Raw genomic sequence first — 16,068 nt, 5'->3', positions numbered from 1 at the left:
AGTAGGAAAGAAAGGACAGTAACCCCCGAGAGATTGTAACAAACAGGATAAGCCCTGTATCTGCCCAGGGTTATTGCTTAAAGAGAGTTTCCAGACGACCATGAACAGAGGGGGAGCCTGAAAGGAGTCCCACAATCTCCCTGAGTTGAGGAGACAAATTGATCAACAAAATGCCCATCAAAATCCTACCTTTTTTTTTTTTTTTTTTAAAGAAATTAAACAACTGATTCTAAAATTTCGATGGAAATGCAAAGAAGCTAGAATAGCCAAAACAAGTTTGAGAAGAAACAAAGCTGGAGGAATAACAATATCTGATTTCAAGAGAATATAAAACTACAGTAATCAACAGTGTGGTGTTGGCATTAATACTCAATGGAATAGATGAATGGATCAAAATAGAAAGTATGTACATGTGTGGAAAATGGATTTTTGACAAAGGTGCAAAGGCAACTTGGTGGGAGAACAATAGTCTTTTCAACAGATGGTGCTAGAACAATTCTGTATCCACATACACAATGAATGAATTTCAATCCGTACCTCACACCGTATACAAAAGTTAACCCAGAATGGATCACAGATTTAAATGTAAAACCTCAAATATAAACTTTTTAGAAGAAAATATAGGAGAAAATTTTTATGACCTCATATTAAGCAAGGATATTTAGATATACCACTGAAAACAACATACAGGAAAGTATAAATTGATTCATCAAAATGAAAAACTTGTCCTGTCAGAGACAGTGTTAAGGAAATTAAAAGACAAGCCACAGACAGACAGAAAACAGTGGCAAATTACCTATCTAATAAAGGACTTCTATCATACTGAATATATAAAGAATTATCAAAATTCAATAAAAAAGAAAACAAGTATCTCAATTAAAATAATGGACAAAAAATTTGAATAGGTACTTCACCAAAGATATATGAATGGCAAATAAGCTCATGAAAAAATGCTCAGTGTAATTTGCCTTTAGGGAAATGCAAACTAAAACCCCAATTAGGCCCAATGAGACCCCAATCGCTGCACACAGAACAGTAGTTAAAATTATGGAGAAGGACGATACCAAGTGTTGTTACTAAGGTGGTGGAAGTGGAACTCTGATTCATTGCTGGTGGGACTATAAAAAGGGATAACCACTTCGGAAAACAGTCTGACCATTTTTTTAAATGCTAAACAGAGATCTGTCTCATGATTTGGCCATTCTACTCCCATGTATTTATCAAAGAGAAATGAAAGCATATGTCCACTTAAAAATTTTATATGACTATTCATAGATTCGTTTGTGATAATCAAATACTGGAAACTCCCCAAATGTTCAACAGGTGAATGGAAAGAAAGTGCTGTGGTATATCCATGCAATCAAATCCCCCGGTAATAAAAAGGAATGAACTCTTAGTGCGCATGACAAGATGAACAAATCTCAAAAGAATTTTGTTGAAAGAAATCAGACAAGAAAAGAGAAAACATAATTAATGTTTTAATTAATGTACAACCTTAATTATACAAAAGTCTAGAAAATACAATCTGTGGTGACAGAAGGCAGGTCAGTGGTTGGGGATGGGAGGTGCAGGGAGAGTTGGGGGGGTTGCAAGTGGGTGTGAAGAAACTTTTGGGGTGATGGAAATGTCTGTTATCTTGTGGTGATGGTTTCAGGGATGTATATAGAGATAGATGGATCAAAACACATCAATTTATCCACCTGAAATATGTGCATTTTGGAATGCCAATTACACCCCAATAAAGTTATTTTTAAAAAACTTAGGATATGACTTTGGGTACCCAGAGCAAAATCCTGCTTTGGGAGCTACAGAAGTCATGGAACAGCAAGATACACCTCCTTTTCCCTCCTTCCTTATCTTGGGAAAGGAGAAGGGGGCGAATGTGAAAACAGACTTAATATAAGGGAAGATACACAACAGGTTGTTGGAAACAAACCAGAAAATGGGTATCAACATCCAAAAACTACAAAGAAAGATTTTTTCACCTTTGCTCTCTTCTTTTCCTTCTTTCCTTACCATCTCTCTCTACCATTCCTTTCTTACTAAACCCTTTCTTCCTTTCCTGTCTTTTCCCCTTCTCTCCTTCTACCTTCTGTCTTTTACCCCTCATCCCCTTGACCCCCATTTGCTGGCAGGATTGCATAGCGGTTCCGACTACAGCGTGGACCGGAGCAGACTGCCCAGGTTCAAATCTCATCCCGTATGTATTTAATGCCTCCTGCTTTAGCTGCCCCGTCTGTAAATAGGGTAATACCAAATGTTCCTTCTCACCGGGCCACTGTGGTAGGTGAAGCCCTCGAAATAGGCAGAACCACGGGTTAATACCCTGCAGTGTTTCCATTCCCAGAGCCCCTAAGCTACCACCGACAGGCTGGGCTCCAATCAGTTAAATGTAAAAAGTCCTGGGCTCAGAGAAGAGGGCAGAAAGCACGAGATTCCGAGAGCTGGAACCCAGTCCTGTCTTGGCCAGTCCCCAGCTCCCTGACCCCTTCCATGTGAATTATGCATCAGAGCTTAGACTCTGATCTAAATGAGAAAGGAAAATGAGAAGGTTGGTCTAGAAGACTGTCTCCATGGTCACATGCAGCTGTTAACACCGCTTTTTATAATTCAAAATCATACAAATATTATCAAAGGAGCAGCTTTTTGACAACCGTTAGGCACAATGGAGTTTTTCACGTTCCAGCGAAGGTCATTCATTATTCAGTAAGAAAGATAACCTTGCAAACTGCATGGAGTTTAGGAGTCTGCGTATTTTGCTTGTGGTGGCTGACGCGTCACTAGCTTGGCCTTAGGGACCCCCCGGGAGAAATCATTCCGGAAGGGCTCTGGAGCGATTCTGTCTTCTCCCAGGTCAGCAGCACGAGTGGTGAGTGAAAGAAAGAAAGCTACAGCCAGTTCACATGACTCCCTTCGTGCGAAGTTCACTGCAGAAGTAAAACAGTGCTGCGAGCTGAGAAAAAGACTCTGCTTTTAACGGGGGCAGACTGAATGTGGAGACTGTTCCGTCGTGACCCAGATGGCATGAAGGGGATCCAGTATAACATGACGAGGGGGAGGTTTCCTCTGCTAACATCCTACTGAAGAAATTGTTAAGTGTGTCAACAATTCTGAATGCTTTAAAGGTTCAAGTAACTTTTAGGAGTGTTACACTCCCATTGGGGTCCTTATCCAGAAACAGGATCACTTAACCAAGGGACATCAATCTGTCCCCTGAAGGCATATTGACTCCAGGGACCCAACAGGAATTTTGTTAAAACACACGGAGATCGCTTAGATGTCTCTCATAATTCCTAGCAGAAGTCTCTGCACTGCTCTCTGCTGGGATGAGCTGCTCCCACAACGTGGTTGATTCTGTCATTTGCTGCTAGTGACAATCACCATCTCAACTGGCACATTCCTGGAGCTGTTTAGAGAGAGCCAGAGGTGTCCTAGCCTATGGACACCAGGGCTCTGTGCAGGGACCTGCTGTGACTCCTGTCCCTTCCAGCCAGCGGTGTCAACATGAGACCGGGTATCAGAGTGTGGGCAAGAATCAGTCGAACCGATCTGGGTATCTCGATGGGTCACTGTAAAAGAGGGAGGATCTGGCTCAGTTTGATTAAATGGCATCGCTAGGTCAGGGCTCGAAGTTTTGAGTGTACAAATGTATGCGTGTCTTTGGGATAGCAAGCAGGAAATTCAACTTCTGACCTGATTTCCAGGATGAGGCTGGTTCAGGTGTAGTGAGGAATCTTTATAGATCGCTAAGTTCAATGAAAAAAAAAAAAAAAACAACAACCTTGTAGTTTATTAAAAATTGGGAAATATAGGAAAAAAAACCCACAACTCCACAGAAATAGGAACTGCTACCAGATTCGTGTCTTTCCAACTGATGCTCTTCTGCACACATTTTCATACAGCCGAGACACCATGTATATGTGTATATGAGATGACAGGTATACACTACGTATACATATACAAATATGTACACTGTCTTGTAAGTTGTCCTTAAGATGCTTTGTGCATTTCACAGTTCTTGTAATTTTTTCAATGCCAAAGTAATAACCTGTTGTAGTTATATTCTCACATGGTTAGATTCTAATACGGTTAACTGCTTTTTTATTGTTGGACATAGTGTTCTGCTGTAGTAAAGAATGCTGTTATAAACATTTGTGCATAAATAATTGTACTTTCTCTCTTTAGCACTAGTCCCCTGAAATGACATTACAAAACTCAGGAGTTAATACATTTTTAAGGCTCAGGATACATTTTACCAAATGCTTGTGTCAAAATACCCTTCCGCCAGCTGTGGTTGAGAATGTTCCAATTCCCGGCATCATGACCAGCACTGAGCATCTCTTGAAAGAAAAAAATCCTTGCCAATTTGATGAGAAAACAGTATCTTACTGTAATTTTATTCACATTTCTGATTACTAGTTACCATGTATTTACTCTCCTGTTTTTCCTCTTCTATCAACAACTTGTTCATGACCTTTGCCCATTTTTCCCACTTATCATCCGCATTAATGAAATTTTGTTTTGTAAAGTCTCCATTGAAGCAGCAATAAAACACTTACTAGAGTTCACTTTGTTGAATTGATGTAAGTATTTTATTTAAAGTAATATTCTGAAGACTATAGTTTATTGGTAGGAAAAATATGAATCATACATGTTTAAAGATAATTTTGTACTGACATTTATGGGAACTTGATTTCTCCAAATAACATGATTAGTTTTGTAGTGCGACTATTGGAATGCATTCTGCAGAAATGTGGTTTTACCTTCAGATCTGAGCACAATACCCTTACATCAAAAAAGAAAAAAAAGGATAATAAAAAAAACGCAACTTGGATGAGTTTAAATTTTAGTAGACAACATCTGATTTGTTGAAGAGTAAGTTCTTTTATTTACCTCTTCAAGGAACTGGTTATTTTTTTCACTTCTCTCTGTGCATCTGTATCCTATAAAGAAAATACAAGTACACAATGAAATTTCACACAGTGATGCTGCTACCCTGGGTGTTTCGAAGCAAACTTTGGTGGAGTGAGGTGGTACTTTCTGAAGGACCATTATAAGGAAATTACAGATGTCTTAGATCCAGGCACTATTCAGATCTCTGAGAAGATGTGTCATGTGGAGAGCTAGTTCCAGGGTTCCTGCCACCAGGTCTGGAGTGGTGGGAATGCAGGGAAAAGAGAACCTTCTGTGTAAGCGGACACACTTGATCTCACTAGCATGTTAATGGTTAATTAACACTGTTTTCTTTTTCAGCTGTACCATGTGGAAGAAGTCCCAGCCCTCGCAGTAGGATTTGAAGAAATCTGAGGTTCCACTGCAAGATCCAGGCTAGCAAATACACCCTCTCATTATTGACTTTAACAAGTGGTTTATATGGAAGATGAAAAACCATGTAATATGTTTTCTAGTACTGCACATGTGTTGTTATTTCTTCAAAACGGGTGTGGAGGTTAGAAAGAGAGGTGATAAATTCAGATGGCAGGGTACTCCTCTACATTTTTGCATTTAACAAACATTTATTGAGGGGCGCCTGGGTGGCTCAGTTGGTTAACATGCTCATACACACACAACACCCCTCCCGTTTCACTCTTGCCCAGGGCTTCCATTCAAATACTCTATTTATTTATGTTTTTATGTACAGAGGACACTGGTAGGGCTTTTTGGCCCAAAAAGCCAGCTAAAACCACCACCTCCAATCATGCTTTCCTCTGTTATCATCCAAAATATAGGCCCTTTACACCCTCGATCCTCGTTAGTGCTCCCCTGAAGCCGCTCTCCTGTGAATTCTCCTCCTTGACTCAACCTCCCACTTTCCCCCCTTTTCTCGGATGCTTCTATAGAGCTCCCTAGCACTCCTGTTAGGGGACTTGTTTTGAAGTCACTTTTGCATCACCCGTAATGCATTTGCTGAGAGAATATATTCTGGGGGGAAGGGGAGAGGGTGAGGGGTATTACTGGCGGAGGAGTGGGAGCCAATGGGAGAAGAGGATTCCCCACTACCATGTCTTATAGTTGTTAAACTCCTGGTCACTCTCCCTTTACATTTATTTTTATATGACTTCGGGATCTGGGTCACTCTCCACACTGTCTGCCACCACTGTTGGAGACATCCTTGTCCCCATGGCCTGTGGATCCCAGCGCCCCAGGAGCTGGTCCCCTCATCTCTGATGTCCTCATGCACCACCCCCATGAGCACACACTTGGCTGCGTCATGACCTAGAACTGCTCTATCCCAGACACACGCAGCCTGCTCTCTGAACACAACTGCCTATCTTATTGGGCCATTTATCCGATTATTCTCAATAACACCAATTTTTCAACTGCTACAAGTTTATTATTTCCTTATTGTTCTCTGTCAGCTTCCTGGTGCTTTGACTTATTTTCTACCCACATTAGGTTCTACGTCCAGCTACTCTCTGAGCGAGAGAGCAAAACCCGTTCTCCCTCTGTGGTGCCTGCCCTGGCTCTCCACCAGCCGACAAGTCTACAAACCCATCAAGTTTTCTACTGAGCCCATGACCAAAAAAAAAAAAAAAAAAGAGGACCATGATGTGCTCTCTCTGACTTCCTCAGGACCTTATTCTATCAATTATCTCCTCTCTCCCCAGTCTTTCTCGAACCCTGGCTTCTTCGCTGGCCCTTTCTCATCATTTAAATATGCTCCCCTAGTTCCCATCTAAAAAAACATGATTTCTCAACTCCGGCACCACCTTATCTGCCGCCTGACCACCCCCCTCTCTTCCCCATCACATTATTGGAAGAGCGCCTTCAGGTACTGACTGTATTTCCTCACCTCTGGCGCTCCGCACTGTCTCTGCTCCTATTGTTCCACGGAAACAATCTGGGTGAAGATCGCCAGTAACAGACATCATTAAATTCAGCTCATTCCAGTCCTGACTTCTCCAGAGTGTCTGACAGAGCTGACCACTTCCACCATCCTTTGGTTTCTGAGGCCCCTGTGGCCACTTCTTTGCATCTCACTTGCAGCTTCCTTTTCCTCCTCCCCATCTCTTATGTTGGTGTTTCTCAGAGTTGATCCTTGACCCGTTGGCTTTCAAATACTCTCACCTAACTGGGTGATCTCTGCCAACTTGGGGCTTCAAAGATCCGTTATATGACAAATATTAATCACCTTATGGATTGGAGAACTTCACAGACACAAACCCAAAAGGTCCATAACCGAACTTCTCTACCAAATCTGGTTCTCCAACATTCTCTAGATCCTTAAAGGTACCTCCATCTATGCTGGTCAGTTTCTAAAGGCAGAAACTGAGATCTCATTCTTGAGTCCTTTATCTCCTGGAAATTCAGAGTCTGAGTCTTGTAGAGACTGCCACCCACAAATCCGTTAAATCTGTGCTCTCTTCTCACTCCTCACTGCCATTGCCTTAGTCCAGGTCACTGGCTTATGCCTGCTTTATTGTAGGAATTCCCTAAATGGTACCCCTTCTTCCAGTTCTGCTCCCCTCTGAGCCAAGTCAGTCTCCACATGGCGGCTGCTGTGGCCTCCCCGGGATCTCACTGTGTTACTTGTTGCTTAAGACCCTGTAATGGGTGCCCCCTCCTTTAAGAAAAAAGTACACAGGGTTCTCATCTCTTTCCTCCCTCTAGTACTCAACATTTCAGCCACATTGTACATTTGATTCAATGCTTTTCGGCATATTTCTCAATTCCAAGCATTTGTTTTAGTGTCTTATCAAGTAGGGCCACCCACATCAGTACCAACCGAGACACGTGAACCACATCGTGTGTGTTTATGGTCCATGTTTCCATTCACCTTTGTCATGTACATACATATTTCGACACTAATATAATCCTTAGAACACATTATTTTGTGTTCCCCATTTTTCAGTTACATTAAAAGTTGTTTTCTGATTGAACAAACGTCTTTGTAAATATGTTTAGCACTGCATAAAGAATAGAAACTGGTCAGCTTTCCACAGTGAGGTAACAAAGGGAAAATGGCCTGATTACTCAGCATGTTTCATGATTTTTTTAGACAAATACCAATGTATCAGATTTTTTATCATCAACTTTTATTAATCTGCTGAGGAGGGATTATCTTATAGCCTATTGCATGTTACCGGATTCTGCCTTCTACATGTCCAAGAATGCATTTCAGGTTCTACATTTTTATACTGCATTATTTTCAGTGCCATAACATTTGCCAAAAGTCTAAATTATATGTTGAATTGTGTTCTAAAGCATTCTTGATAGTTTTGTTCTCCAGTCTGAGTTTTCTTATAGAAGCTGCAGATAAAGGCATTTCTACTTGGACTTGAAGCCTGAGGGACTCCCCAGTGTAAGAACTTGAAGGCTGACTAAGGTACGCGTGATCGCTGAAGACTTCCCTTCATTTGTGATACTGAGGGTGTTTAATACAGTGAGGATCCTCACGTGTCCTGGAATGTTACTCTGTGAAGAAAGGGTTTCTCCTGTTTATTTCACTGAAATGCTTCTTGAACATTAATTATCTGGTATTTCTCAAATGGCTTCCTCCTCCCGGTAAAGACTTGCTGTTTTCCTTCTTGTTTTCTGTGTTCTGTGTCTTCAGTGTTCTGTGTCTTCCAAGGCTTGAGCTTTGGCTGAAGGCTGTAGGGTGTCTCCCCCATGGGGACTCTTGTGGAAAGGTTCATGCTGAGGCTGAAGCTTCTACATCTGTTACATGTATGGGGGTTTCTCTCCAGCGTGTGTTCTCATGATGGCTGAGGTCAGAGCATGGGCTAAGGACTTTACCACGGAGATGACATTCATAGAGTTTCTCTGTGGTGCGAACTCACTCACGCTGTTTGAAGGATAAGTTGTTACTGGCGGCATTTCCACACCGATTACAAAGGGTTCTCCGGTGTGAATTCTCTCACAGAAACAAAAGTTAGCTCTGCGGCTGAAGAGTTTGCCACATTCGTTACATTTGTAGGGATTCTCTCCAGCACCACAGACCAGTCAGTAAAGCTGTGGCTACTTCCCCATTCACATTATATTCAAAGAGCTCTGCTCCAGTGTGAAATCCTCTAAGGGGGAGAGGAGAGGCTGCTAACGGTCTGCCCACCCCCGCTCATCAGCTCATCTGTCCGCATGTGGATTCTATGCTGATCTTTCAGTGAAAACCTCCAGTTAAAGTCTTCGCCGCGCTGGCTACACTCACAGGGTGTGATACTCCCCCGTATTGAAGTTCTTCCCTCCGTAGCAGGTCAACTGCACAGCGATCTGATGAATTCTGAGGTCTTCATTATGTTTCAGGCACTCGATATATATGGGCCACGTCTGTGCACATGGCATCTTCTGAGGACTCGGGTTATGGTTTTGAGTTCAGGTTATTCTTTGCCTCCCCAGATTCAAACTATGAGACCTTTCTGCTGAGACAGCACACTTCCTCTCCGCAAAACACTGTAGTTTTAGATTCCGGGCAAATAAAGTTGTTGACATGCAAGAATCTGGGCCCTAGAGCCCAAGGGCTGACATTGCCAATGTCAAGTGCAGTATGATAAGCTCAGAGCTCCCTGAAAGGGACAGAAGACATGTCACAAATAACTCACACACCAGGAAGAGATTACAAGTGCCACAAGAAGAAGCACTTATGGGAAAATATATCAATACTCTCTACCAAAAACTTTGGACAAGGAAGTCTCTCTCTTACTTATTCTTATTCTTATTCTTATTCTTATTCTTATACTTATACTTATACTTATTCTTATACTTATACTTATATTGTTATGCTCCTGTCATTTGGCAATGATCATCAAACATCAACTTGACTAGACTGGGTACAGTTTAAGAATGACTGATTCCAAACCGATGCTCTGTCATCAGTTATTTTAAGAAAATTATTAAAGGGAGGTTTAAGAAACTTCTTGAAGGTGTTTTTAAGATCAACTTTAAAAAGGCAACCAATGCCATTACATATCAAGAAGACTTAATGAATACAGTATTTCAGAATGCTGATCAATACAAGAGCTGAGAGAGTAGAAACGGGGGGTGTAAACAGGGTAGCACCCTCCCATCTGCAGCTCATGAAAATGAATGTTTAGAGAATTGGAACAGTCTGTCCATCCGCTAGTGGCCTTATTAAGTTCTTTTAAAATGAACCAGGAAGAATCAATTCTCTAGGCCTGGATGGCACAGAGGAGTTAATCTATAAGAAATAAGTCCAAACCAGAAAGAAATAGGGCAAATCAGAATTTCTAACAAATGAGACCCTGGACAGCATTGCTGGGTTTCAGTAAGTGACCCACTCATTCCTCGGAGCTGTCGTGTTCCCTGAACAGGAAGGCAGGGTGAACATCTGTAGACTGATTCGATTTTATAAACTTATCTGAGAAACCAATCTCCTAATTAAAATTGGCCCGGTGATGGGTATTAAGGAGGGCACGGGTTGCATGGAGCACTGGGTGTTATACGTAAACAATGACTCTCAGAACCCTGCATCAAACACTAACGATGTACTGTCTGGTGACTAACATAATAACAAATAATAATAATTAAAAAATCAAACGTGAGGTCTTAATTAAGACAGAAAATTAAAGCAGGATTAGGATTTTATTGCTAAGAGTGGTGACTAGTAAGAGAGATGATTCTTAATCTGTGTAACAGTATGGAGATACAGCCCAGGATTTAAACAACAGGTAACTTCCAAGAACTTGGTAGCCGGGACACACTAGTGTTTACTTGGAGCACTCCCAGCGTCCTCTTCTTCCTGGAGTTGTTCCTTGTATATTTTATTTACTGTCCTTTAAGAGTTTGTCTTAGAAGAGCAATTAATTTCACTTCAAAATAGCACAGCCATTTAAGAACATTCTGTTTCTTTCCCAGATCAGCGCTTCCCTGGTCGTGACACACAACACCACATCCTGCTTCGTGCCCTGAGCGCTCGCAGCACAGCCCAGGTCGGTAACTTGAGCCTTCTTCCAGGCAGAGAACTCCCAGGCTGCTGGTGCGGTCATGACTTCATTCATCAAGCATTGTTACATTGCCTCAGACACAGGAATCCCTTTTATTTTAAAAACGGAATGTTTCTCAGGACCTGAGATTACCTTCCTGGGGTCAAGGAAAGTCCACATGAATAATAAAATACTGTAATTTCAAGTTCTGGGAATACAAGGTAGCTCACGTGCATGAATCTGGGTCCTAGAGCCCAAGGGCTGACAGTCCGGATACCGAGTGCAGTGTGATGAGGGGCAGCCCCCTGCAGGGGACGGAAGACAGCTCATCGCTGGGAGAGGTTACAAGCGCCCCGAGAAAGCAGTGCCCAGGTCACGCAAGGTCACGTGAAGGAGAGCGTGCCAGGGGTCGGTGGCCTTCACTGTAATTTGTGGCTCTGCTAGACATTTTGCAAATGAACAGACTGATCAGCAGAATCACTACTGGGGTGCACTTCAGTCAGGAAAACCTTACAGAGATCGGGGTACTACAGGTAACTCTCCTCAGCCTACTTGCTAATTGAAAAAGAAACGGAGACATTCCTGACAGTACATTTGACTCCTTGAAAAAAAAACACAAAAAGACCAAACCTCCTAGAAAATGCAAACAGAAACATCACTGGGAAAGATAAAAAAGTAACATGGGAAATATTTACTAATGCTGTTTTGCTTATTACCCAAGTATTTCCACAGTGCCCAACTCTCTGTTACATTCATAATCAGTCCCACTTACTAGCATTAGTATTTTTGTTTGCGCGCTATTGGTCTTCTGATTCTTCCTGCCCGGACTCCTGAGTGCTTGTCACATGCCAGGCCTGGCACCTGGCACTAGCAATGCGGGGGCGAACGAAACACACCTGGCTGAGACTCTCTTGGAACAATCACACTCATTACGAGGCAACCACAGCTCGGTAAATGATATCAAGGAAAAGCACGAGGTGCTTTCTTGCCTGGGAGCGTCAAGGAAGTCTTTCCTAAAGAAAGGACATTCACGGTGAGGCTGGAAGGGCGAGTAGGAATAAAGGCGGTGAAGGGAGTGAGGGCGGGAAGAGGCGACAACAGGGCCTGGGGGTGTGAGGCAGGGGAGAGTGTGGTGCAGAGGGGAGGAGAGCCGGGAAACTACACCGGAGCCTTCAGGGTAGGACTTTTAGGACTTTCAAGCAGGGAAGGGACAGACTGACGTTTGTTTAACCTGCTACCTCGGCTGCTAAGGGGAGTCAAGAATGACCTGGAGGGAGGAAGAAAGCTGCACGGCAGTGGGAGGCTCCCACGTCGCAGTTCAAGTGAACGGGGGTGCTCTCCTGCTTGGAGTGGGGGCAGCAGAGCGAGAGAGCTGTTGTGTGGCTCACGGCATGTTTTAGAAGAGGGAGTCTGAGAACTTGGGGACTGGGTGGGTGTCTGGGTTGGGGGCTAAGGTGTCAAGGACGACTCCCAGCATTCCCAACTAATGAATGAATGTGCCATTTAGTAGCTGGGAAGACGGAGAAGAGCAGATCCAAAGGCCTGATGACAAGCTGAGTTTGAGATGTCTGCGAAACACGCAGGTAGAGATGTCACACGGAAAGCAGAAAAGGAGGTCTAGGGTTCAGAAGGGAGATCTAGAGATGCAAATTTGAGGACTGCTGGCAGGGAGATAGCATTTGGAAGTTATGGACAACAGATTTGTGGGGAGGGAGGACGAAAGGTGAGAGGAGAGGACAGACTTAGGAAACAAGGACCAAACCTCGAGGGTCACTGATACTTAGCCCTTGTGCGAGAGCGGAACTGCGCGCACCAGTAGTTGCATGTCACACCAGGCATCATACTTCATTATCATACTGTATCCTAATCTCAAATTCTAATAGGAATGCACAGACACCCAGTTTAAGATGACTGCATATAACCTAAGTGACATCATTCAGGAGAAATGGGCAAGTTGGTAGGTTCCCCATCACCGATATGGGGCAGGCAACCAGAGGGACAAAATCTGTTTTCTGCCCCCAAAATTCCATAAAATGTCTTCTGTGGGGAAATGTTGCTACTGAGCCTGTGCTGTGTGCTCAGTGTTGACCAAAAGAATCCACTGAGGGGTCGGAGAGAGAAGGAGAGCCAACCCTGTAGGAAATCCCGAACCTAGGAGCCACCCGAGACCTGGAGCAGGTGATTGCTGGGAAGGCCCAGAGAGGGCTGGCCAGCCCCGTCTACAGACACGGGCATCCCCGAACCCTGAAGCTCCAGAAAGTTCTTGTTCTACTTCCCCATCATTCGTATTTCCCATGACTGTCCTGAACCCCTCCTTCCCTCCAAGCACACAAATCTTCACTTTTCCACGCGGAGGCTTTGGTCATGACCTGCGACGTGCTTCTCTCACACCTCCCTGTCATCAAAACCCACCTCTGATGCTCCTTGATCTCTTCTAGGTGAAAATAATTTCCATCTTCACTATTTCCATAACCAATTATTTGTACTTCTCCTAGCTCTTTGGGCTTTTCACCCTGAGCTACGGTTACTTGGCTATCTAACCTATATTCTAGGCTACAGAGGGCTGTGGGCATGCCTTGCAAGTTTATATTTGAGATCACAACAAACATCAGAGCCAGTGTGGCTCCAACAGAGAAGGAGAGGGCTGCTTAATTCCAAGGCATTTATTTCCCCACGCCACCCCTTTTTAAAAAGGTAGGCTCCATACCCAGTGCAGAGCCCAACATGGGGCTTGAACTCACGACCCTGAGATTAAGACCTGAGCTGAGATCAAGAGTTGGACGCTTAACCGACTGAGCCACCTGGGCGCCCTTTGAGGCATTTCTTTTAGCTGTGATTCAGAGAATGATGTTTGCTGGTATGGAAGGAAGAAGGAAAACATTTATTTTCTTTCGTTCCCACAATACCAATATATGGCTCACAGGAACACAGATGGGACGGTTAACTCTGAAATTCTTAAACCAGAGCACATCCAGAATGCTAAATCAGTAAACAAAAGGGCAAGAAGCAATATGATAGCTTCTTCTTCATTAATGGTAGGTGTCCAAAGGCTGAGAAAATGGTAATACATTATTTTTAATCTTCTTCCTGCTAGAGGATAGCCATCCCCTTCTGTGAGCTGAGGACTGAAGATGGCAGGCACGTGGACAGTCCTCTTGCTCCAAGGTGGGCAGCCTGCCTACTTGTCTGCTGCCTGCCACAGCTTCACCATCAGATCCCCAGAATGAGGCTGTCCTCCTACCTTCCCCCAGTGGGCTTGGCCTATTCTCTGCTGTCTAACACTTAACAGGCAATAGGATATTTTAACTACTAGTCCATGATTTGTGTGTCCCTTAAAGATACTGGGAGTCTACTACAGCAGACTTTAAAACTTCATACTACATGTTAGTATGGAAGAAAAATCCACACATTTCTAAGCCATATTTGAGGCCAGAAAAGGACTAATAAAATAACAGCCCTCATTGTCACTGTTGGGACTTACCTCTTGGGTAACACAAGGAAGCAACACTGCCAAATTACAAAACTTCACAGCGTTGTCTGTTTGTTCAAGATCGATGTAACACTGGAAATGAAAAACGGTCCATAAGAAAGGCAGGCCCAGTTTTATGTAATGGACTCAAAGTGATCTTAGAAGAGTGGTCTTCCTGGGGCGCTTGGGTGGCTCAGTCCGTTAAGCATCTGACTTTAGATTATGGCTCAAATCATGATCTCAGGGTCATGCGATTGAGCCCCAAGGAGGGCTCTGCTCTCAGTGCAGGATCTGCTTGAGATTCTCTCTCTCCCTTATTAAATAAATAAAATATTTTTTTAAAATACTTTTTAAAATAATTTTTTTATTAAAAAATATTTTATTTATTCATTTGAGACAGAGAGAGCACAAGTAGGGGGAAAGGCAGAGGGAGGGGGAGAAGCAGGCTCCCTACAGAACTGGGAGCCTGAAGTGGGGCTCAATACCAGAACCTGGAGATCATGAACTGACCCAAACGCAGGTGCTCAACCATCTGAACCACCCAGGTGCCCCAATAAATAAAATTTAAAAACAAACAAACAAACAAACAAAAAACCCAAAAATAGTGGTCTTCCTTACCTTGGCCAAGAACAAGTAATTGGACTTAGAAAAACCAGGGTGTAGTTCTTCAACCTGATTTTAAGAAAAAACAGAAAAGAGAATAATGGGACAATATTAAAACAACCACCACCACCAGTAAAGAGGATATATTTCAATAAATCAAATACTAACCAAACTGTCCTAAAAATTTAGGTTGATTGTGTTACATCAGAATCATTTTATCAGTTCAAGTACCTTTTGAGTAGAAATAGAGCTTTTGAGATTATCCATTAAAATGAAGTTATTATTACGTTCATAAAGCTTACGAAAAAATGCGATACTTTGAGGTTTCGGGATTCCTTTGTATAACCTATCCTTTCTCTTTTTCTCCCTTCAAAAACAAAAACAACTGGTGATACACTTTCTCAGGACAAGTCCTATACAATTCACAATCTATTTAGGAACTAAGCAGAGGATGACTGGTATCCCATGACAAGCCTCCACTGCATTAGTATTTGATTTCTTAGGACTTCAATACATCCCATGAGTCGAATCCTATCCGGAGTCCATCGCATCAAGTATTTTTAAAGCAAAGACTGACCCGTGAAACAACTAGTCCAGACCTACGTGCAGATTTTAATAAGTGGGTATGATGGAGACACTTTACTCCTCATCTACTAAACTCTTATGCACCAGTTCCCTTTCTATAGCTCTGGAGAATAAGAATTTCTTTAGGCATTTGGCATGGCCACTAGAAAGCACTTCTTAGAACCTAAGTCAATCTTCGGTCAGGGTCGCCTTCTGCAGTTGCAAGGGCTCATGCAAATATAAGCCCCCAGTCTGACCCCGGAACCCAACCCAGAGAGATACATAACCCAATAGAAGAAGGTTACTTAAAAAAATTTACAAAGATATGCTTGTTTTACAAGATACAAATAATATGGACATTTAAAAAATTAAAATGTAAAAGTTTCTTTGTTCTAATTTTATTTTCGATTTTAGTCTCATTCCCCAGGGGTAACCACTATCAACAGTTGGACATGCATCCCACCAGACCTTTTACAAGTACACACAAATTAAAAAAAAAAAAATCTGCTTTTGAAAAAAAAATTAATATGGGACCATTTCTATGTATTGGTCTAA

General features: G+C 42.7%; 1 protein-coding gene across 8 annotated transcripts in view; it reads right to left on the bottom strand.

The window, feature by feature from the left end:
- Nucleotides 1–3,520: 3,520 nt before the first annotated feature.
- RMDN2 (regulator of microtubule dynamics 2) overlaps nt 3,521–16,068 on the bottom strand; it is a 67,114-nt gene continuing 54,566 nt past the window's right edge. For 5 of the 8 annotated variants that reach the window (XM_032881931.1, XM_032881930.1, XM_032881932.1 and 2 more), the window contains 4 exons: nt 14,965–15,018; nt 14,359–14,439; nt 4,894–4,943; nt 4,570–4,785 (listed from right to left, as the gene is read on the bottom strand). In XM_032881931.1, coding sequence (XP_032737822.1) covers nt 4,680–4,785; nt 4,894–4,943; nt 14,359–14,439; nt 14,965–15,018 — 291 coding nt within the window. In that variant the 3' untranslated portion in view covers nt 4,570–4,679. Of the gene's footprint in view, nt 3,570–4,569; nt 4,944–10,963; nt 11,035–14,358; nt 14,440–14,964; nt 15,019–16,068 lie in introns of those variants that run through there. The other 3 variants (XM_032881925.1, XM_032881926.1, XM_032881927.1) reach the window with 3 other exon arrangements.

The sequence above is a fragment of the Lontra canadensis genome, unplaced genomic scaffold (genome assembly GCF_010015895.1).
Source record: "Lontra canadensis isolate GAN:19392208 unplaced genomic scaffold, GSC_riverotter_1.0 scaffold78, whole genome shotgun sequence".
NCBI lineage: Eukaryota > Metazoa > Chordata > Mammalia > Carnivora > Mustelidae > Lontra > Lontra canadensis.
This window is presented reverse-complemented; position numbering and strand designations above follow the sequence as displayed.